This window comes from Macrobrachium nipponense, chromosome 33, assembly GCF_015104395.2.
Source record: "Macrobrachium nipponense isolate FS-2020 chromosome 33, ASM1510439v2, whole genome shotgun sequence".
Lineage (NCBI taxonomy): Eukaryota > Metazoa > Arthropoda > Malacostraca > Decapoda > Palaemonidae > Macrobrachium > Macrobrachium nipponense.
In genome coordinates this window covers 30,788,631-30,814,414 of record NC_087219.1, presented here as the reverse complement: position 1 = coordinate 30,814,414, position 25,784 = coordinate 30,788,631, and the positions used below count along the sequence as shown (strand labels likewise).

Genomic DNA, 25,784 nt, shown 5'->3' with positions numbered 1-25,784 from the left:
ATAGCATCCATATACATATCATATAGCCCCATAGTAAAGGAGAGAGAGAGAGAGGAGAGAGAGAGAGAGAGAGGAGAGAGAGAGAGAGAATTAATGTATGGGTGTTTGCATGCATATGCCAGCACTGATATCACTGTATCTCTTAGTATTTCTCTGTCGTCTCAGAGTTAAATTAACACCGAGATGTACATAGGCCCTTCTTGCATAAATAACGGCCTCAAACCTGCCTTGCGTCTTCGTAATAGGTCAGAGGGGTCAGCGCGAGAGGTCAGAAGAGGTCAAGTGATGGCCCTCAAGTTCCCTCCCTCATGGAATATACCTGAACCCGTTCCCGGACCTCTTGGCCAAATGAAATTTGCACCCGGGTGTGCTAGACCCCCCCTCCCCCCTAGGGATGTCTCATTACCCTGTGATTTGTTTAATGATGGGTCTTGCATCCAGAGGTCGTCTTTCTGGGTAGTTGTGTATATATATAGCAGGTCAGGAATGACTGCTTCATGTCAAAGACATTCATCGGAGATGAACTGGTTCCTCGTTGGACGAGTGGTTAACGTGCTCGCCTACCGATTCGGTAGTTCAAAGTCCAATCCCCCTCTCTGCCAACGTGGAATCGGAGGAATTTATTTCTACCGAATCGGTAGTCCCAAGTTCGGTTCCCTGCTCTGCCAATGTGGAATCAGAGGAATTTATTTCTACCGATTCGGTTCGTTAGTCTCAAGTTCGATTCCCCGCTCTGCAAACGTGGAGTCGGGGGAATTTATTTCTACCGATTCGGTAGTCTCAAGTTCGATTCCCCGCTATGCCAACGTGGAATCAGAGGAATTTATTTCTGGCGATTAGAAATTAATTTCTCGATATAATGCGGTTCGGATCCCATAATAAGCTGTAGGTCCCATTACTAGGTAACCAATTCGGGCCAGCCCTAGGAGAGCTGTTAATCAGCTCAGTGGTCTGGTGAAACTAAGATAAAGTACTTAACTTTCTGCAACCGCAACCCCTTTCATTCCTTTTACTGTATCTCCGTGAATATTCTCTCGTAACGATTGTTGCAAAGTGCAACAGCAAAAGGTGTTCCTCGTGTTACACCTTTCAGACCTTTTTTACTCTCAATTTATCGTTTCAGCGCTGAGTGACCTCATAGAACCCAGCGCATGGTCTTTGGCCTCATTTTAAAGTCAGTTGAATTGGACGGAAGTTCCGGAGTGCTTGGTTTTATGTAGCCCAAGTTTCGTGATGCGTTCAGTCAATTCTAAATTGCGGTCGAGCCCGAGGTCGATACCACGGGGAGGGCGGTGACTCACTTCGTCTTCTGGGATATAAAGTTTTCAGATTTGTGTCATGCAGTGCAATATATATATATATATATATATATATATATATATATATATATATATATATATATATATATTAACCTGTGTGTATGCATGTATTGGTTGTTACAAAATGTTTTTATGCTAATCACAAAACACACACAATATATAGAATATATGTATATATATAAACATACGAAAAACTATAAAAAACGCATATTACAAGATTATCAATAATACATCAGGATTGAAACACACTTTCGCAAACACAGACATGAATACACACACAAACACACGCAATTTACAAAGTTACCCAGAAAGGCACTAATATACATACGCGTGCACATAAAAAATGCGCATTCACAATGTTATCTGTAACTCATGAACTTGCTTACAAATGCAAACCAATTTATATAGGTACAGACACATTTAACGGTAGATTGTCAACATACACATTTGCATACACATATATACAATATGCGCATTGGCAATATCTGTAACTCCTTCAACATATTAACATACATACACATAAGAAAGTTAAATAAATACAGACAGTTAACGGTATCATACGTACATACATAATAAATACATGCATAAATGTAAACAAAATTTGCATATACAGTATTATCTGTAACACATCGTCGTGTTTACACGAACAAATAAGATACAGTTAACGGTAGATTTTCGAAATATGTATACATATATACATACATATATAAACAAATGCGCTTTTCTAATGGTATATAAAGTAACTCATTAACATGAATACACATACAAATATAAGTTATATAGGAATCTACACAGTTAACGATTTCTGACACATACATAAATACACATACACACTCATGCATACGCACACATGAAACACTCGGTACCAAAGGCTGAGAAAACAGACGCGCTCATATAATAATAACTAATAAAAGGAAACCACATGCGCACAGTCAAGCATTCAAGCTCACAAACGCATAATGTAATGAGGTACTTAACTTGAAAAATCTGTAGTCATTTTCCGTGACTGCTGTGCATGCAGTAAGTAGAACCCCCCCCCTCTCTCTCCCCCCCCCCTCTCTCTCTCTCTCTCTCTCTCTCTCTCTCTCTCTCTCTCTCTGTTCCACGTAGATTTGCTGCCTAATATTATATATAATTGAAGAATTTGCTTTCGTTAAAATTGCGTAACCCGCTATGGTAGCCATAATGTTGGAATGCCAATTAGACAAAATTAGTTTCTCTCTCTCTCTCTCTCTCTCTCTCTCTCTCTCTCTCTCTCTGCTTACGTGACTGTGGCACAGTCGATCATATTTACACTGGTCTTTGCTGTCAGCAGTCCGCAGTATTACTCCTGTGTGACAGTCAGTGCGTTGTATTGATTCCCCATTTAGCATTATGGAATTCCTCGGGTACTGCTCCAACTCTCTCTCTCTCTCTCTCTCTCTCTCTCTCTCTCTCTCTCTCTCTCTCTCATACACGCTTATTTTCTCCTAATCTGTTTCAACCCACATGTGAATTCTCTCTCTCTCTCTCTCTCTCTCTCTCTCTCTATTTATATATATATATATATATATATATATATATATATATATATATATATATATATATATATATGTGAATTCCTCTCTAAAGCCGCTGGTCCCGTTGCTGAATAACCACTGGTTCCATGCAACGTAAAAGCACTATACAAACAAACAAACTCTCGCTCTCTCTCTCTCTTTTACCCAACATGTGAATTCCTCTCTCTCTCTCTCTCTCATACACACACACACAGTTTAACACTCCATTCTCTCCATCATTCTCTCCATCTGTCTCAACCCATCAATATAATCCACTCTCTCTCTCTCTCTCTCTCTCTCTCTCTCTCTCTCTCAAATGAGTCCACGGCCTTATCGGGCCAATATTCAAAACCAACTCCTGACGCGGAAGGCTAAGTGGCCTTTTCCTCAGCCTCCAAATGAAACCGTATTTATTCGAATGGATGTTTGAGGAGGACCTGGCTTGGTCAGGCGGGTACGGTAAGCCTCCCCCCCCCCCCCCCCCCCCCCCCCCACCCCCCCCCCCCCCCCCCCCCCCCCCCCCCCCCCCCCTTCCCCCCCCCCCCCCCCCCCCCCCCCCCCCCCCCCCCCCCCCCCCCCCCCCCCCCCCTTGTCCCCCACGGTATGATATCTAAGCGGTTCGTCTGGGTGTTCATCATTGTGTTTGGTTTTGGGAGGATGGGATTATATAAACTGTTACCAGTTTTTATATAGATATATATAAAAAGTTTTATTGTTGTATATATATAATATATATTCTATTATATTATATATTATATATTATATTGTATATGATATATATATATATATATATATATATATATTAATATGTATATGCATATATATACATACACATTTTATATTATATTTATGTATATGTATAATGTATGTGTGTATGTATATATGTATGCGTTATAAGCGTACATGCGTGTGTGTTCGTATAAATACGCTGCTAAAGGAACTGCAAGCAAATTTTGCCATATTTATATTGCGCATGCGCTCAAGTTTTAATTATGCATACATTTTTTAAAAATATAATTATCCATCCAGATGACTTCCTTTTAACACTACTATAAAAAGAAACATTATTCACATCTCGCGACACCTAAATTCCACTTATTGTCATATAGATCTCCTAAAGAGTAGGATATATACCCCCAAAAATAGTGTTCGAGATTTACCTGTTGGGAAAGAGGTCGTCGTTGTTGTTGTTGTTTTTTTTTGTTGTTGTTGTTGGGGGGGGGGGGGTCCCAATCTGCATCGAAAATGGCACTCTACGGCCCTCGGACGATGAGAAACGTGTTCCCCGAATTCATTCCCACCGAAATTGATCAGAAATTTGCATAAAGGCGCCTCGCTCTTTGTTGGTCCCTGCTTTCATTTGGGACAGTCGCGTTTGTTTGTGTTTGTTGTTTGTGTGTGTGTGTAGAGAGAGAGAGAGAGAGAGAGAGAAAGTTTGTTTCTAGCTGCGACTGTCATTGTGAAATTCATTGAGAGAGAGGAGAGAGAGAGAGAGAGAGAGAGAGAGAGAGAGAGAGGAGAGAGAGGTGAGGTATGTTTCGAGCTGTGACTGTCATTGTGAAATTAGTTTTAATTCTAGCAGAGAGAGAGAGAGAGAGAGAGAGAGAGAGAGGAGAGAGAGGAGAGAGAGAGAGAGAGAGATAAAATCTATGCTAACATTTGCTAACCTTTTCCATCATCAACGTGATTCGTTCCTAACTTATATCAGATTACTGTCTATTAAATAACCTCTCTTAATGGGACGGACTAATTCGCTTCATTTGGCTCTTGAAACAAAAGTGATTTGAGGGGATCTGCGGAGGTGGGTCAGCTGCTGCTTTGTTTTGGCCGCTAATAGTAATAATAATAATAATAATAATAATGATGATGATGATAATAATAATACTTAAAAGTAATGGCTACTTCAGCAGCGTTACACTTGTGTAGAGATTCTTCTCTATTTTCCGAATAGCGGCCTTTTCCAAGACTCACCGCCACCAGCCAATAGGAGGTCAGCATGGGGCAGACCCCCTGCTGATGACCCCAAATATAAGGAGGACAGACACCACATCAAAAGCAGTCCACCCACAGTTTCCTAGCCTAGAGAATGTTCTGGCAGTTCCAGACGAAAGCTCGCTTCAAGAAAGAAAGAGAGAGAGAGAGAGAGAGAGAGAGAGAGAGAGAGAGAGAAAATCGTTGATGACTTTGATGACTATGATATCATAGTTTATCTGTAAAATTCAAATATATGCACCGATTTTGACCCTGTATTTGATCATGACCTCTGTAGGCGCTCTACTAGCCTGTCTAAGTAGCACGGAAAAAGCCGCTATTCGGAAAATAGAGAAGAACCTCTACAAGTGTAACGCTGCTGAAGTAGCCATTACTTTTAATAAAATATGCTTGAGAGAGGGTCTGCATCCTAAGTACAATAATAATAATAATAATAATAATAATAATAATAATAATAATAATAATAATAATAAATAAATAAAAATGATGATTAAGGCTTCATTTAATTTTGCATGATTTTTTCTATTTTAATGTTTGGCGGTTTGGTTTTTCAATTTATTTTTTTTACATTTACTTTTGCTTGATGGTTTTTTCTGCTAATTTTTGTTGTTGGAATTTATATATATATTTTTTTTTAATTTTGATGAAGATGCATTATATCTTATATTTGCATTTGACGTATTTATTATTATTATTATTATTATTAGTATTATTAAACAGATTTTAAATTGACAAATAGTTTCGCACTTATTATTATTATTATTATTATTATTATTTATTATTTGTCACAGTACATTAACAAATAAAAAATACAAGTCGATCTAGTGGCCAACGTTTCTCTCGGTATCATCCGAGCATGATCACGGCAGTGGATCGGAGTAGACTGTAGGTGTTGTCAAGATCTACTCAATATATAGCGGCAGGTCAGCAGGGGGTCAACCGCGAGCTGCATTTTCATTGGCTGGTGGCGCAATGCGCTCCAGCTATTGGTTGAAAGAAGTTTTTCTTCAAGACGCTTCTCGTCGTTTGAAGGTTGCGCTGTTGCAGCCTATGCTGATCGTCGAGGCTTGGGGCAAAGACTCCCTGGGCCGCTGTGTCACGACGGCTCGCGTTGTCATTGGCTGATGGGCTGCTTGTCTCATCTGGTATTCTTTGATCGGGAGTGTCGTTCGGTCTGGTATTATTTGTGCTATTATTTATGCACATAGGTCTCCTTAGGTTGGTGGGGAGGAAGAGCACTTCCTGTGTCGTATTCAATGAGGGCTTCTCTTGTTGTATGAGGAGTGCCTCGAGCAGTCGCAAACGCCGTTGGTCAGGAGCCCTCCCTATTATCTTAATATTCTTGATAATACCGTCGCGGGAGATGGCTTCCTGGTGTGCTGTCATGGTATGGTTTTTAATTGCCCCTTCTTGTGCGTGGCAAGAAATCCTCTTGGACAGTTTCATAGAAGTCCATACCAACGTAAAGAGCCGGACATCCACGGACGGGGCATGAGAATTGGTAGACTACATTCGACTGTTTCAAGAGGTCTCTTGCTGGGGGGGTCGGGTTGTTCTTCATGATAAGGTCGCGGGTACGTCGATTTTGGTAATAAATCACGAGTTCGAGTTCTTTGTCGACTTCGGTGGGGGTCACATTTTCTCTGATGATTTTTCTCAATGCATCTTCGTCCTCACGGTGACGTGCGTGCATTCTGGCTTTGTAAAACAGCTTGATCTTCTCATGGGGGTGGGGCTGCGGTCTCTCACTCTCGCTATACCACCGATCCAACGCTGTTCGGACTTCTTTATTAATAAGTCGATTCGGATACCCGTTATTAACGAGTACCTGGAGGTGACGCGTCGAGTTCTTTGTGAGTGTCCTGCCAGGAAGAACAGTGCGTGAGGGCCCTTCCGAATGTAGGCCCTGACTGTGGTGTTCTTGAACCGTGCAGGACATTCGCTGTCACCATTCAGGCAAAGTCCTAAGTTTGTTTTCTTTGTCCAATAGCTGGAGCGCATTGCGCCACCAGCCAATGAAAATGCAGCTCGCGGTTGACCCCCTGCTGACCTGCCGCTATATATTGAGTAGATCTTGACAACACCTACAGTCTACTCCGATCCACTGCCGTGATCATGCTCGGATGATACCGAGAGAAACGTTGGCCACTAGATCGACTTGTATTATTATTATTATTATTATCTGGAACTTTAAATTTGTTTTTGTACTTTAGGAAACTTCTGAATAGAATTTTTATACTGTGAAACTTCAGACTGTGATGAGTATTGTCTGAAACTTTAAATCAATATTGCCATTGTTTTGAAACTTTACATTAGAATTAATGTTATGTGAAAGTTTAGATTAGCTTGAATTATAATTCTAAAGAATTATCATTATCATTTGGAATTATAATTTAACATCTAGTGATATATATATATATATATATATATATATAGTATATATATATATATATATTTATATCCTAACTGTTCTTCTTATAATAACATGAATTAAATTAAAAAAATAAAAAGCAACAAAATTGTGTTTACTTGAATGTTAAAATAGTGGCTTTCCTCTAACCCCCCCCCCCCCTCCCCATAACCTTCCTTCCCAAATTAGCTGGGCCAATAACCTTTTCATGTTCCCGACACTACTTTGGCCCCAAAGATAATCAAAGTAACTTTTCCATCCATCTCTTCCCTCCTTCCCCTTCCTTGTTTTCTGTGGGTCGTTGACCTCCCATTCTGCGACGCCACTGATGCCTGATACTCTCTCTCCCGGAGAGAGAGAGAGAGAGAAAGAGAGAGAGAGAGAGAGAAAGAAGGAAGGAGATAGTTACGGCTTCGAGCTCTGGTGGTTTCTTTCATTCTCGGGTTCCGTCAACAGATAGTCAGCACCGCTATCTCTCTCTCTCTCTCTCTCTCTCTCTCTCTCTCTCTCTCTCTCTCTCTCATTTTCTACGGCACACGGGGCCATGGTCTGGTGCTCCCTGCACCTTTTTTTTTCTTTAATCTCGCGTTACTTCCAGCGGAACGCTCGTGTTGCGGTATTAAGCAGCGTTATATGGATGTGTGGATATTTGTTACTTGATCACAGTAGTAGCTACGTGAGTGACTCGTTTGGTGTGGAAATAGTTTCAGGTTACGATGACGTTATGATGACGATATGATGACGTCATGGTCCGAATGAATCTTCAAGAGCTTGGAGGATTGCGATTCGGTTGCTGAACTTTTTTCTCGTAACTGGAGAGTCATACATTCGGTGATTCAGAAGGTTTCACACCAGGAATGATTCATAAGTGTTGTGAGTTTTTTCTTGCTTGGTGATTCGTATATTCGGTGATTCGAAAGTGATTCAGATCCAGAATGGCTCGAAATTGCTGTAGTTCTTGTCCTGAATTTTCTCCTATGTGATGATTCATAAGTTAATCAGATCCAGAATGATTCGACAGTGTTGTGATTCGTATCCTGAACTGTTTTATTACTTGATGATTCATTAAATCGGTGATTCAAAAGTGATTCAGATATAGAATGATTCATAAGTGTTTTGATTCGGATGGTGACAACCTTCACGCATGCGTGATGATGATTCCTATATTCGGTGATTTATGAGTGTATTGATTCGGATGTATAGCGATCCATATATGTGTTAGGTTATAAGTCAGGTTCTGAGTGATTCAAAGCAGCTGATTCAGATGCGACGAGATTCACTTCTTCGAAAATTCAGTTCCTAAGTCTCATGATTCAGTTGCTCAATGATTCAATGTTAGTTTACATGCCGAGTGATTCAAAATGATTGCTTTGGAGTCAGAGTGATTCAGATTTGAAAGACTTCTAATTCTTGAGTGATTCAATATGAATAATTCGTTCATTGGTCCGTTCAAACATCAGATTATTCGGATGATCAGTGATTCAATGATTTATTCATTTGGAAGCTGAATGACTCAAATCTAGTATATACAGGGTGTCCATAAAGTCCCAGTACCATTACAAGTATTCATCGCTCAGAAAACACATAACATAGAGTAATTTAGTTATTTTTTAAGAATGTTCTACATTTAATCAAATTTACATTCAGAGCACTTTATTGTTAAAAGAAACCCACATTACTCTATGTTATATGGTTTTTGAGCAACAAATACTTGTAACTGGGACGCTATGGATACCCTGTATACTACAGACACCGACTGATTAAAAAACAAAAAAAAAAAAAGTCACAACTTGATTCATTATCGCTGCAACTCGAACACCTAGAAATTCCCACTGACGATCATTCCAACTGGGAATGGTTCCAGCAACCGCATCTGGGACGATGAGTCATTTGAATTCCTGGGTCTTCGGATGCGAAGCGATTCAGCAGAGAGTGACTCACGACTCGTGACTCTCCATCCAGCCTCTATCCAGCAGCCTTAGCTCTCCCTCCTCCCGTCTCGAGGAGACCAGCAGGGCCATAAATGTCACCAGCCAAATATTTTGTGTGGGGCCCGAACGCTGGCCATTGTCTCGTCTCGTCTCGTCTTGTCTCGTCTGGCTTCTCTATGTGCTTTGATGGGAAATTATTTTTTCCCCCTCCATTTTCTGTTTTTTTTTTTTTTTTTTTTTTTTTTTTTTTTTTTTATTATCTAGGTTGGTGGAAGAAATTGCTAGTTTTTATCATTGACCTTTTTATGATAGGTAGTAGCTTGTGTAGTAATGTGTTTTGTTGATTACTCTCTCTCTCTCTCTCTCTTCTCCTGTTTTCTCTAGGTTAGAAGAATTATTATTATTTCTGTATTTTCACTTTAAATGTTTTGCAAATCTCTCTCTCTCTCTCTCTCCTGTTTTATCTAGGTTAGAAGAATTATTATTATTTCTGTATTTTCACTTTAAATGTTTTGCAAATTACTCTCTCTCTCTCTCTCTCTCTCTCTCTCTCTCTCTCTCTCTCTCTCTCTCTCTCTCCTGTTTTATTCAAGTCAGAAAAATTATTATTTCTGTATTTTTATTTTAAATGTGATTTGTAAATTAACTCCAGAAAATCATTCTCTCTCTCTCTCTCTCTCTCTCTCTCTCTCTCTCTCTCTCTCTCTCTCTCTCTCTCTCAACTTTTATTTCAGTTGCTAAGGAATAAATAGACGGATAAGATATTTGAAAGAAGGAACAATTAAATAATTACTGAAATTAATTAAGATGATGTAAACAATAAGCTCAATAAAACTAACATATATGGTTGGTTGGAACCCCATTATTTGTTTTTTCTATTATATATAATAAGTTCTTGTTTTGTTTCTCAACTTCTTGCCCAGTAATCCCAATATGCCAAAGAATGCCTTGGAACTTGTCGATTGCAGTGTTAATACAAATAATTATAATTGTCCGTGTTGCTCTTTCTGTAATTTAGCTTTTCCACTCTCTACCTGAATATTTTAAATAAATGGTCAGTTTCTGCAGAATACGGCACTGATATGTTTCTTTTTATTGTAGATGGATAATGAATATATTTATAATAAGCATGTTAATATTATTATTAATCTTAGCAAACAGGCAAAATACCGTGAGCATGTTGAAAGAGAGGTAAACAGAACATAGGAATATATATATATATATATATATATATATACATACACACACACACACATATATATATATATATATATATATATATATATATATATATATATATATATGTATAACAGAATCACGAAAGTTAGGAACGTGATAAATCCATAAAATAAAGATAAATGCCACGAAGGAAAAATAAACGAAGGAGTCTGCAAAGATCTTTCGGCTTAAAAGCCCTTTACTGAAGCAGATACTGACAAAAATACGAGAAAAGCAATACAAGAAGGTTCGTATAACGTAACAGATAGGGATTATAAAAGGATTAGTGCCTAGAATCCGACACACCTGGAAGATAAGAAACCTTCCCAAACAAGCATAAACAAAGGGTGCAATTAAAGGTTTAAGACAATCATCTCAGATACAATCTCCAGACAATTAAAGGATTATAGGTGACAGCTATACGGAACTGGTAAACAAAACCATATCCACAAAACATGACAGACATACATTACAATAAATGTAACATGTTTAAGAATGACCTCAAATATATAATTACTGACTTAAATAAAAATCAGTTGCCTTAGAGTTATTAAAAATTTTATTGTAATGTATGCTGTCAGTTTTGTTTTAGTGGATATGGTTTTGTTTACCAGGTTCCGTATAGCTGTCACCTATAATCCTTTAATTGTCTGGAGATTGTATCTGAGATGATTGTCTTAAACCTTTAATTGCACCCTTTGGTTTATGCTTGTTTGGAAGGTTTTAATTCTTATCAGGTCCAGGTGTGTCGGAGTTCTAGGCACTAATCCTTTTATAATCCCTATCTGTCAGTTATACGAAACCTTCTTGTATTGTCTGTTCGTCGGATTTTTGTCAGTATCGCTTCAGTAAAGGGCTTTCAAGCCGAAAGATCTCGCAGACTCCTTCGTTTATTTTTCCTTCGTGGCATTTATCTTTTTTATTTAAATTTTATATATATCATATATATATCTATATATATATTATATATATATAGATATATATATATATTATTATATATATGAGTAATCACTAATTGTTAATGTTTTTTTTAGTCAATTACTTTTAGAGCTGACAGTAAATATAGACTGTTGTGATATCGTCCTAACCAATGGTGGCTGCCGAGTATGATTTTCAGCCAATCACAGTGAGGTTTCATGGCGTCGACTGGCCGATGTTTACCGGCAACTCAAAAAAAAAAAAAAAAAAAAAAAAAAAAAATCGTTCATAAATTATCACGCAAGTCCTTCAGCGATTGCCGCATCAAGAGAGAAGGGTTTGCTGTATAGATAAAACTTTAATAAAATTTCCTACGCTGGATCCTACGTCACTTCCTTAAAAACGGTCCCTTTAGTTTGATCGCCGAGTTCCCCCCGAACCCTAAAATAGTCCTCTTTAAATTCTCCTCCTCCTCCACCTCCTCCTCTTTTCCTCCTCCTCCTCGACGGCGGCAGCCTTAAATAGTTCCTCGTCCATTTCTTTCCCGGCGTCTGGTGACCGTATCCTTCGAGTCTATCTCCCTTTAAGGCCTTTAACGATGGGAAGCGCCTGCTGTGCAAAAGGCTGGTGGGTTGGGGGCGCGTTTGGGGGGCGGGGGTGGGGTAGGGTTGGGGGGGGGGGGGGGTGGTGGGGGTGCTCCTGCCACGATGATATTTTCTCTTGAATCTTTCCAGATGGTCGTGATTTGTTTCCTCTTGAATCTCTCCAAGAGGGTCGTCATTCTCTCTTGAATTTTTCCAGGCGGTCGTGATGTGTTTTGTCCTATATCTCTTAGAGGATCGTGATTTTCTCTTGAATCTCTTTAGAAGGTCGTGATTTTCTTTTGAATCTCTCTTGAGGGTCGTTAATATAGAGTGGTGATAGATCTGAATTTCTCTAGAAGGTCGTGAGAGTCGTGGTTTTCTCTTGAATCTCTCTGGAGTGTCTGGAATTTCTCTTGAATCTCTGTAGAGGGTCGTGATTTTCTCTTGAATCTCTGTAGAGGGTCGTGATTTTCTCTTGAATCTCTGTAGAGGGTCGCGACTTTCTCTCGAATCTATCTAGAGGGTCGTTCATGTAGAGTGGTGATAGATCTGAAGTTATGATTTATATCTGAAATGGGAGTTACTTAACATAAACTTGGAATGAATTAAAAGTTTTATTACTTGGTGAGCATAAACTCAGAATAAGCTCAAAATGGTATCAACTTAGCAAGCTTGTACTAAAAAGAATGTCCATACGAGGTAGATAGAAAAAAATTACGATGTATATTACAATATTTTTAAAAGAAGAAATACGAAAAGAGAACAAGCAACTTGAATTCCCCAATATTTTTGTAGTTCTCCCAAAGTGCTCGCTGTTATTGGCGTAATTAGATCTCTGCATTAAATCATAACTAATTAAAAATTTTACAATTGGGGGTCAAGTCCTAGGATTCTACGTTTTTTTTTCTTTTGTAACTTACCACTAAAGCCTAAAAGATATTTTAATGTTTATGAAACTACTCTAATTTCGAAGGCTGGATACAAAGCTAATTAACCTTTGTGGAAATGTCAGTAAACATTGCTGTTTTATATTTTCTCTGCATGTTGGGAGAAGGTGAAGGTGTTTATGCCCTTGAATATTTTGGGGCCAGCCGTGTCGGCGAGGGAAGCAGGAACACAGTAGCCATTAAAGGGAATGGTAGCAGGGTTGCTTAACGTAACTCAACCTAACCAACTAACCTAACCTAATCTATTCATCACTGTGACTTTTGTCTTATGAGATACAGTCAACCAAAAATAACTTGTGATGTTTGGTTGACAAAGCAGTTCAGAAAAGAGTAGATTAATATAGCCACATTAGATGTTAACTTCCAGAGGTCTTCCTGAGGATGTTGTGTGCAATGTGAACATCAAAAGTTCAAGCAGAGATTCTTCTGTGTATTTCATGTTACCTTCTGTTACTTCTTGCAAAGGAACGCCATAATATTCTTTGAGCACCTCAGTAGCGTGATAGGTATGGTCTTGGCCTGCCACCTCGGTGGCCGCGAGTTCGATTCTCTGGCATTCCAGTGAGGGGTTAGAGATGTGTATTTCTGGTCATAGACGTTCACTCTCGACGTGGTTCGGAAGTCACGTAAAGCCGTTGGTCCCGTTGCTGAATAACCGTACTGGTTCCATGCAACGTAAAAACGCCATACAAACATAATATTCTTTGGCAGCTTGACTTTCAAGTCAATGGTCCCTGTAGTGGGCTTGTTCCATTTGAATAGGGTTCATCTTCTGCTTAATGAAAATGTTAAAGTTTGGGATTTTGATAAACAGCTGTTATTTTATTTTTATGTTGCGATGGTGAAGAATAGTTGGAAAAGTTTGGGAATACTGGAAAATAGTTCGTGGATGTTTTGGTAGAACTAAACTGTGAACAATGTTTACTGAAATAAAATTTTTTTAAACTTATCATCAGATTAATGTTATATAACGTGGTTATGTGTTAATATGTACTCTGTTATTTATCTCTTTGTATACATTATATATATATAATGTGCGTATTTATATATATATACTATTACTATATATATATATATATATAGTAATAGTATATATATAAATTTGCTGACCTTCAGAAGATGAGAGAGAGAGAGAGAGAGAGAGAGAGAGAGAGAGAGAGAGACGAGAGAGACTATATATTATATATATGGGTATATATATATATATGTATATATAGATATATTACTATAATATATAATACTATAGTTATATATATATATATATATACCCATACACACATACATACAAATATAAATATATATACTATATTATATATATATATTATATATATATATATATATATATTATAATAATATTATAATATATAATAGTCTCTCTCTCTCCTCGTCTCTCTCTCTCCTCTCTCTCTCTCTCTCTCTCCTCTCTCTCATATCTTCTGAAGGTCAGCAAATTGCTTACCTAGCGATATTTCCATTGGCATCATCTCCTTGAATTACGTTCAAGACCCGAGGAGGTTTGCTTGTGAAACTTTGCAATGTTACATAAATAATACTATCTCTCTCTCTCTCTCTCTCTCTCTCTCTCTCTCTCTCTCTCTCTCTCTCTCTCAAAATTAGGTATGAAGACTTGTTTTTGTTATTGATATTTTTTAAAGATAAGCAGTTTGTGTTGTAAATTCTTTTGTCATTGCATCTCTCTCTCTCTCTCTCTCTCTCTCTCTCTCTCTGATATGGTGTAAAGGAATACGTACATTTTGTGAATTTTGAATGGTTTAAAACAATATCTATTGAGAGTGGAACTCTCTCTCTCTCTCTCTCTCTCTCTCTCTCTCTCCTCTCTCTCTCTCTCTCTCAAGTAGACAAGTTGCGTGTTTATGAGGATATCTTTGTGTTGTTTCTGAATGAGGTCGCGTGACACATACGGACTTTTTTTTATTATTCGCTCATTCCTTGGATTTCAGAGAAATTTTCTGTGCTAATAATAATAATAATAATAATAATAATAATAATAATAATAATACTTGTTATACTACACCCAAGAGCAAATACGGACAGACTATACATAACACAAAAGGAAGGAGGGAGAGGACCACTAAGTATAGAGGACTGCGTCAACATCGAAAACAGAGCACTGGGGCAATATCTGAAAACCAGTGAAGACGAGTGGCTAAAGAGTGCATGGGAAGAAGGACTAATAAAAGTAGACGAAGACCCAGAAATATACAGAGACAGGAGAAAAACAGACAGAACAGAGGACTGGCACAACAAACCAATGCACGGACAATACATGAGACAGACTAAAGATCTAGCAGCGATGACAATTGGCAATGGCTACAGAGGGGAGAGCTAAAGAAGGAAACTGAAGGAATGATAACAGCGGCACAAGATCAGGCCCTAAGAACCAGATATGTTCAAAGAACGATAGACGGAAATAACATCTCTCCCATATGTAGGAAGTGCAATACGAAAAATGAAACCATAAACCACATAGCAAGTGAATGCCCGGCACTTGCACAGAACTAGTACAAAAAGAGGCATGATTCAGTGGCAAAAGCCCTCCACTGGAGCCTGTGCAAGAAACATCAGCTACCTTGCAGTAATAAGTGGTACGAGCACCAACCTGAAGGAGTGATAGAAAACGATCAGGCAAAGATCCTCTGGGACTATGGTATCAGAACGGATAGGGTGATACGTGCAAACAGACCAGACGTGACGTTGATTGACAAAGTCAAGAAGAAAGTATCACTCATTGATGTCGCAATACCATGGGACACCAGAGTTGAAGAGAAAGAGAGGGAAAAAAATGGATAAGTATCAAGATCTGAAAATAGAAATAAGAAGGATATGGGAAATGCCAGTGGAAATCGTACCCATAATCATAGGAGCACTAGGCACGATCCCAAGATCCCTGAAAAGGAATCTAGAAAAACTAGAGGCTGAAGTAGCTCCAGGACTCATGCAGAAGAGTGTGATCCTAGAAACGGCACACATAGTAAGAAAAGTGATGGACTCCTAAGGAGGCAGGATGCAACCCGGAACCCCACACTATAAATACCACCCAGTCGAATTGGAGGACTGTGATAGAGCCAAAATAATAATAATAATAATAATGATTTAATGGATGGTTGTAGCTGTAGCGTAAATACACGGAAATCGAAAGCCATGATATAATAATAATAATAATAATAATAATAATAATAATAATAATAATTAATAATAATGGGTCCCTCTTTTCATTGATATCAATTAGTGTTTCGACGACATTCTTATTATATTCTTTATATCCTGCCGGAGAATAGATTTAATTATAAGGAGAAGAATGCAGGCGACTCTATAAGCTGAAAGCCGAATAATAATAATAATACCCAGTTATTTGGCGACGAGAGGATATGTATAGCTTATGTTATTCGACAAAAATATGAGACCACCACCGCCTTTTGTTATGAAACTTTCCCAAGCGAGACCTCCCCCCCCCCTCTCTCTCTCTCTCTCTCTCTCTCTCTCCCCCCATAACTTCTTTCTAATTCTGTATTTTAGTCTATGCTGATTTCATCTCTCTCTCTCTCTCTTCTCTCTCTCTCTCTCTCTCTCTCTCGTAGGTGTAAAGTGTATTGATCAGGCGCGCTGTCGCTCGTTCGTGTTCGTTCGTGTTGATGTTGGTAACATCAGAAGAGGCGATTTCTGTGAGGGACTTTTGTTGTTCCTACTCTCTCTCTCTCTCTCTCTCTCTCTCTCTCTCTCTCTCTCTCTCTCTCTCAACACCTGACTAATATATTGATTAGATGCTATGTTTGTGTTTGATTTTGAAAGAATGCTCTGTGTATATTTCACTCTGAATAGATATGTTTTCGTATTTGATGTTCAATAGATGTTGTGTATTTCATTTTGAGTGAATATTTGTGTGTTAGTGTGTTGTATGTGCGGTTATTATTTGATTTTAAATATATGCTATTTTGTGCTTTGAATACATTATTCCCCGCGTATGTTTGTAAATTAAAAATTTAAGTGATATTGTATGCTTGACTATGAATTGATAATGTGTGTGTGATAAATGCATTGATTGTTATCCATTATAGAGAGAGAGAGAGAGAGAGAGAGAGAGAGAGAGAGAGAGAGAGAGAGAGAGAATGGCAAAATCCTTTTGTTATTGTAACATGACTGCTTATTTATATTTTATATTACTAGTTTGATTAGTTTTTGTATCTTTTTAACTGATGGAAAGTAGCAAGTACATATTTAGGATATCAACTGAAATCAATAGATATATATGGAAAATTGTCAAGTTAGAGAAAACAATAATCAGATATGTTTATATGTTGTGAAATGGAATGGAAGAAGAATTTCATGGAATAAGGAATTCCGCTCCCATCGACCAGACACGAACAAGAACTTGGAACGGTATTCACTGGAAGAGGCGAAGAATTTAATACATTATTGATTGGAATGATTATTGTGGAATTGTATCGTTAGGAAGGTGAAGAAGTTTCTGGAATATTGTTGGATGGCACCTGGAATATCAACAACTTTTAAATTCTGGAAATGGTATCTGTAGGGGGAGAGTAAAGTCTGGAATATAATTAACTGGGAGGTGAAAGGGTCTGGAATATTATTAACTACAAAGAAATAAGGACCTGGAACGTTTTCCACTGCAAATGAGTGAGAATTTGGAATGTTATTGACTGGATGGAATGAGAATCTGCAATCTTCTGAAAGAGAGTTTTATACATTTTTGTGCGTAAAGGGAAAATTTATTGTACACAAATTTGTTTGCTGTATTATAATAAACTGAAACATTATTCACTGGATACAGACGAGTGCATTTACATACACACACACACACATAATTATATACTATATGTATTTTACATAACTTTTTGGGGCACTCGGTTGTTTTTTACTTTTAAACATTTGCTGTGGCGGCAGCTTATAATTGAATTACGTGTATATTTTTATTATATATATATATATGTATGTATATTAATAATATAATATATATAAATATACATATATATTATATATATATATATAATAATATATTATAATAATATAATATTTGATATATTATATATATTAATAATATCTATGATATATATGTATATATATATATATATATATATATATATATATATATATATATATATATAGTGTGTGTGTATATATATATATATATATTATATATATATATATATATATATATATATATATATATATATATATATATATATATATATATATTTGTGGGTGTCTCATGTAAGAACAAAAAATTAATGTGATTTCTCTGTTTCTTTCAGGATGCTAGTTTTGTATTATCTGCAATTGTGGCTGCCGTGGAAGAGGGCAACTTGCCTGGGTTGGAAAAGCTGTTTAGCGTCGCACAAAACATCGACGTGAACATGGCCAACAAGGTATGGTTCAGTGATTGTGCTTCCCTTTATCTCCTTCATTTATGCTATTTAGTATTTTTCTTGATTTGAATGAAGCATGCATCTGTTAGTCCACCTAAGCAATGACTTACAGAATAATGTAGCAGGAAATCTATAGTAAAATTATACTTAAATGGGGTCCACAAATATTTTAACTTTTGTATTTCTATTTGTGTTATCACCTTTTTTTTGTTTTATCTATTTGATATTGGATACTATGTAGCAAAATGAAGACTATCACCATTTCTTGAAAGTTTGCAATGTAAGCATTGTGGGCTTGTGAGCAAGAAAGAAACAATGTGTCAAGGTCAAATGCGTAGTTTTGAATCTTAGTCAGGTACATGCATTTATCATATTAAGAGGTATTTATTGATTAATGTCTGAGGGTACAGAAGAGCTACATGTAAAGTAATGACAAAGCTAACTATATTTGTGATTGCTTTTCAATTCAATTTTTTATCCTAAGATCAGAGGTTATATATATGTTATCCAAAATATTTTTTAACTCTTATGCGTTTCATCATTCAAGCTGTACGTATTGTGTTGTCGTAGTTTTGTGATAGTCATGCTACGAGCTCTTGTTTTGAGTCAGTGTATGATAGCTAAAATCTTTGAACTCATTTTGTGATATACAAGATCTTTCTTATTCCACCCAAATTTTGATTGTTTAGTTTCTCTTATTCAACCCATTATGTGACAGCTATGATCATTGTCAATAAAACAATTTTTGGGACTGCTAAACCCAGTTATTCAAACCATTTATGACTTATGGTCTGTATTGCTCCAGCTCCATTTTACATAATGGCAGACTCTTCTTATTTAAGGTGATAGTACATTAATGAGGCTTTACATTGCGAGAAATTTTGCAAAAATAATGAATTTTTGTATACATATTTCATTCTCAGCATGGCGAGAGCGCCGTTCACCTTTCCTGTGGTCTGGGCCAGTTGGAGGCTCTGAAATTTCTGGTAAAGAAAGGTGGTGCTCTAGATGCCACTGACGCCCAGGGAGATACTCCGCTTCACTGGGCTGCCAGGCAGGGCCATGCTCAAGTCATTGCTTTTCTCATAGAACAAGGAGCACAAATTAATGCTCAAAATAAGGTATGGTATTTGCACTAATGATTACTACATTATTTTTAATGCTTCGCCGTCTACATACGAAACTGATAAAAACTGATGATTAAGATATGGCACTACCAATACTGATTTATAAAAATCTTATGATTGCATGAGTCACTTGAAATGGTGAAGTAATCCACAATGACATCATTGTAAATATATATTAAAAACATTTATACAACAAGAGTGTTCAAGAACTTGCTCAGTTCTCCTAAACAGTCTCTTGATAATGAGAATTGAGCAGGTTCTCTAAAACTCTCTTTTTATATATGTTTTATATAGATACTTAACTGATATTGTGGATTGTTTTTCACCAGAATTAGTTATAGTATTTGTAAGACTGATTGAAAATATAGAATACCATTGCACTCTTGATAATTCACCCAATTTTTAATAGTATTCCCATTTCATACCTGTATGATTATTTTCCAAATGCCCAGTTGTACAGTTACTGCTTCCATAGTAATTCTGGAAGCACATTTATACACCACTATAGAAACTAGTAGGTGTCTTCCTAAATAGATATTGGTAGATAATAAGTATAGTAACATACATATATTTTAAAGTTATTAATAGTAAGGGAAAACTAACTCAAATCTGATTGGTTGTCTTAGTAGTTTAGAAATACTAGAAATACAGAGTATGTGAAGGATTCAAGAACCTCAGATTAAATGTGTCAGTTCAAGTCGATAATTTTCTTTTCAGAATGGGGAATCGTGTCTTCATGTTGCGTGCCGCTATGGCCACACAACTGTCGTTCAAAACCTGTGCCTTTGTAACATGAATATTGACCTTCAGGATGATGTAAGTCCATTATTTCATTTTTGGGGTTTTTAGTTTCTAGGTTATGCTTCTTAGCCATTTTTGAAATGTTACAAAGTGATATGATTTAGTGTGTAAAATATTATTATTTAATTTTGTACCTAACTAATCTTTGTTTAAATCTTAGTATATACATTTGTTAGTCAAGAGAGAGACTCAGTTATTTGCCATGTCATGTCATCATAGCAGTTATGATTTAGTCATGATCCACTATTAGATACATCACCTATTAAGTAGAATCATATCAATGAATTAGCCTGTAAAAGATCAATCACTGAACTGCACTGCACTGACGTGTTGTGTGGCTTTTGATATTTCTTGCACTGAGTGTTTGTTTGAATGTGTTGTTGAATTAGCACGGAGAGACAGCGCTGCACATCGCCGTTTGGCACGGCTTCCCACGTATTGTCCATCACCTTTGCTCTGCATCGGCAAACACAGAACTCACTGATAAGGTAAGTGGGAGGAAAGTCTGTTGTTTGTTAAACAGTTCATTTTCAAACATTGATGTAAACAGTAATAATTTACCAAATAAAGCCTTTGATTTCTGCTTTCACTCTGGCAAGTCTTTTTTGCAGATTTCTTGACGTTTTAATTTGATGTTTTTGTGTCAAACAGTTGTTTTGTCAGGTAAGATTAGTTGCAGAAGGATTGGACGGCATAGTATAGATACCCATAGTTAGTATATGAAGAACAATAGAGCAAAGAGTAAGACATCATTCACTACTTATAGTCCTAGTGATTGTCATGAAGGAGCAGTTCTACTCTCTCTCTCTCTCTCTCTCTCTCTCTCTCTCTCTCTCTCTCTCTCTCTCTCTCTCTCTCCTAGCCTATTAAGAACTAATTTAAATATTTTTAATACATATAGCCTATCACATCCGTATGACGGTATAGTACATATTTCCAACTGAACGTCCACCAAGAATGGTATATTTTCATTGTTCTCTGAAGTGAGAGATCCACTTTAAGTGCGGTGTGCCCTTCAGGTCTCTGTGATGCTTCTATGTTTAGCTAAAGATTAGAGAATATGTAAAGATATGGCTTCTATTTTTACAAAGTACTTCACTAAACATTACCTTAATAGAGAAGAACATCTACTTGTCTGTGGTCTTATTGGGAAAGGAATAAGAAAAGATGTAAATAAGGTCCATATACTGACTAACATGGTACAGAATATCCAAAGGATTTATTCATCAAATCGAGCAAAAATCTGAATTATGACAAAGTTAATGGAGTTGGAGATAGTTGTGAAAAAGAGCAGAGGAAATGGATAAAAGTTAGAAGGCAGGACCACCTACAGAGTGACTATCATTACAGATTGGATGTGAGAAAGATTTTAATGTTAAAAGCTCCCTTCTGGTGAATCTCGCATCCCATGGGAGAAAAAAAAGACCATATTTTTGTAATATTCTCAGTGCATTATTCTTTTTACGACAGTGGTAGGCTAGTAATGCAGTGGTTTGTACTTATGGTTCCTTGGTGAATTTACTGATTGACTGCTATTATAAACATGCTTTTAACTAGTGCAAGTAAGTTTCAAGACTTCTTAAACATATTTTGTTCTTTCATCATTGTTTGGGTGACCTGTTTTTGTACATTGCTGAATTCTGCATTTTCTTCATCAGGAAATCCAGACCCCACTACACATAGCTAGTGGTCGGGGCCATGTCGAGTGTGTTCGGGGATTGGTTGGAGCTGGAGCCTGCGTGGATGCTCAGGATGGCCATGGAGCCACGCCACTACATCATGCATTGGCTCGCCACCACACCCAGGCTGCCATGATTCTCCTGCATGCTGGTGCTAACACAGACATAACAGATGATGTAAATTTTCGTCTCGCCACTTTTTATTTGTTATTAACTGAATACCTGGAGCTAGATGAGTTATTGGATAACTGACTACTAACATTGATGAGTTATTGGATAACTGACTACTAACATTGATAAATTTGTAAGACATAATAATTGTTTATTCTTTTTATAGATGGGAGAAGCTCCAATACATATTGTTGCAAGAGAGGGGCTTTTAGCATTGGCTCAGACACTTTGTGCCTTCGGGTGTAGTGTAGATGTGCCTAACAAGGCTGGCCTTTACCCACTCCATTTAGCAGCTAAGCATGGCCACACGGAAGTTGTCAGGTTAGTAAAAGGTGGTCTCTATTTACTCTTTTAAATTGAGGCAGATGTAAGTACTGTTAACTGTTATTACCCATGATAACTCATTTAGATAACTTAAAATCAAAAGACTACTTAAAGTAATATATTACAACCTGTCCCTTTTATTCAACTTATACATATGTACAATATACTTGCATTAGTGTATTTTGCTAACCATTAATGTGTTTGAAAATGATAGATGACACAAAAAAACTTTATAATGAAGACAGTGCAATAGATCAAAAGAGACTGAATGGAGTTTTCCTTGTTTTTATTTCCTTTTTAAACTACAAACACTCCTAGTTAAGACATGCATACACACTTAACTTTGCACATTTCAGTAAACAATAGATGTTTTACAACAGAGGGCAGGGGGAAGAGGAAAGAAATTTTTAAGACTCCCACAATCTAGTGATTATATTCAATCTTCCTTCCAGTTTAGGTTTCATGCCTTCCAAATTGTAAGTTCTCCCAACATAATCATTTCATATTGAATGCAAACAAATTACTAGTTCAAAAAATAGAGACAGTAACAAAGGCAGTCATGTGACAAACGCCTCACTCTCAAATTTTAGTGTTCAGCTGAGCCAAACAAAGAAAGCCACAGAAGCACAGAAAGAACTTGACATAAATGAATCATACAAGAAACTAATAAACAATGATGTAATGGAAATAGTATGTTTGTGGCAAGTGGTTGTTTTTTCTACATAACTTAGAACTAAAGTTATTGTGTACAATATTACTTTTCCACTCCCTGCTTTCGTTCAACTTACTGTATTTATGAATGTGGGGTAAAGCTTACTTTCAAAGCTTTTCAGGTTTTATCCACGCCTGTTTTACCTATTTTCCTGTTAACTTTGGTTAGGTTATTTTTTAAATGCCTGCATTGCAGAGATTTTTTGCTCTGAACAGTTGTTTTCTGTTAATGTAGTTTTGCTGATGGTACTATTAGTGTACTGTATAATAATAATAATCAGTTAGAAGGATCAAGTTCTTGGCCCTAATATATATATACCAGGCAAATCAATATTTGATCTAAGTAATACTTATACATGTTACAGTAAATATTTGTTATCTAAAGGTATTGTTATATTGTAATAGTCCTTTAATATGAATTAGTTTGGTTTCCCAGTTTATGGTCTCCATTCCTCCTGTAGAGTAGAAGCTACATAAAGTATTCAAAATTATGGGCAAATATTGTAAGCTATTGTAATTTCCCAGCAATAACTATATTTTTGACTTTGTGCATTTTAGGTGCTTGTGTCTAGCAGGTTGCACTGTAGAACAAAAGAGTCGCGATGGTATCCTTGCAGAGGTATCTGCTATGGCACAAGGTTATGATGATATTGCTGATCTGCTGAATAAGCTTCGAGGTGTAAGTGTTTCATTGAGATTTATGAGATTTTTTTAATTCTTGCACATGTTTTTAAGTCGTATATTTGGATACATAATTTTTAGAATTTTTAAATCAATTTTAATGTGATCAGAAATATTGGTATGTTTTGTATATCAGTGTGTAGTTTTTTCATTCGTTGCACATTTTTTTATGTGATCAGGCATAGTTGTTATGAAGGAAAACAAAAGATGCTGTTACACTGATCTGAGACTTTGAGTAGCAAGTTCTTTACCATGGGTGTTTGCAGCTATAAAACTTGATTGTTAAGGCTATAGCAATAATGGATTAATGGTTTTCGATTTAATCTCTCACAGGTTTATTAATGATAAAAGATCTGATATGCCTTTGAAAGCATGCAGGTACATTACAATTGTCTTGGATGGTGTTGCAGGATGCCTCACTAATTGTTTTCAGTGTAGTTTTGTTTATGAATTTGAGAAATTTAAGACTGAGAGAAGAAGAAAGTCGTGTATACCAGTCCAGAATGTGGGTGGTTCCATTATGGTTGCATTGGGAAATTAAAATTTATCTACTAAATTCATATGTTTGCAGTTATTTATCAGCCTTCCAGTAATACCTTTGACTTTGGTCATTATTTCCACATTCAGGAGCAGCAGAGAGAAGACTACATCCAACAACTTATTCCAAGTCCCTCATCTATTCCAAGAATCAAAGTGAAGATCTTTGGTCAGTCAGGCTCAGGGAAAACGGCGCTGGTAGAAACACTCAAGACAGGGTACTTTTCTTCTTTCTTTAGGAGAAGTAAAAGCAGCACCTCTACTACTTCGATTGGATCAATTGGGAAGAGTAAGTGTTTTCCATTCTTTAATACCTGAATCTTTTACATTTACAGTCGCCTAGGATATTTTTTATATGTAATATTGTATTTTTCTTAATAAAAGGAACATGCTATGCAGTAACTGTATTGGAGAACATTGAGTTAGAAATGTGAGGAAGTAAAGGTATATTAAATAATGTTACAATTAGTGTGCAGACTTCTAGCCAGTTTTGAAGTTTGTTCATGCATAGCATATACTAATTCACATTGCCCTGTCTATTACCAGTTTCAAATAGTTTAACAATATCTTTCATCATGTTATCTTTCACAACTTTCTAGTCTCACAGTTATTCAACACAACACACACTACATGTATTATGTATGTGTATTTAAACCAAAACCACTCGGCTTCCTTTTACTAACGTTAGGTCATCTCTTAACTTTGCAGTGATAGTGACTGTTTAAATTCATCTATAGATAATTTCACTGAATTCTTCCATGAATAATTTCACTGAATCACAAGTTCATCAATGAGATTAGACTGCCATTTAAGAGGTATTTTTTTATTTCAGGTTCTTCTGTCATGAAGGGCCATTATGAAATGGAGTCCCCTTTGAGCTCTCGGCAGAATTCCCTTACATTTGAGCCTTGTGAAAACTACACAAAGGGCATAGATGTACAACAGGTAAGTCTTATTTAATTTTTTTATCTTTTTTAGATGCCTCATTACATATCTGATGCCAAAGGATAAGCACCATGAATATTAAATTTTTACAGATAAATGCACTCGTATTGACACTACGTACCTAACTGTTTTAGGCATACTAATTATGTATAGAACCTTTAAAGACTTTTAAGTTATTTATGTAGTTTCCCTGTTTTATAGAGATATATTCAAATGATTTTTTTATACTGCCTGTATTTTAATGGCCTTTGGTGTCTATGTGCAGTAAAAGATCCCATAATGTATTATCTTTTATCATGTAGATGTCATACTGTGATGATAGGTCTTTTGTAATTGTCTTCATCATTTGTTCTCATCGTTAATGATTTTACACATTTCTTATGATTTTTTTATACCTTCTTACCGGTCTTCGTTCTCCTTCATCCGTATCTTATACTTCTTTAACTGTCCATCATTACTCATGACATCTGAAACTAACTGTCTCTGTGTTGTCTTTCTCTTTTCCAGCTAAGTATCATTAAAGTAAATTTTTGTTAAACTCTTAGT

General features: G+C 36.6%; 1 protein-coding gene across 1 annotated transcript in view; it reads left to right on the top strand.

Annotated features, from left to right (window-relative positions):
- The window catches only part of LOC135203062 (death-associated protein kinase 1-like), a gene marked incomplete in the record, with an annotated part of 212,619 nt that overhangs the window by 153,418 nt on the left and 33,417 nt on the right, over positions 1-25,784 (top strand). The window contains 9 exon segments of the mRNA XM_064232667.1: positions 18,149-18,262; positions 19,186-19,383; positions 20,107-20,205; positions 20,580-20,678; positions 21,849-22,046; positions 22,207-22,361; positions 23,634-23,754; positions 24,384-24,582; positions 25,126-25,238. Of these exon segments, the coding sequence (XP_064088737.1) occupies positions 18,149-18,262; positions 19,186-19,383; positions 20,107-20,205; positions 20,580-20,678; positions 21,849-22,046; positions 22,207-22,361; positions 23,634-23,754; positions 24,384-24,582; positions 25,126-25,238 (1,296 nt within the window).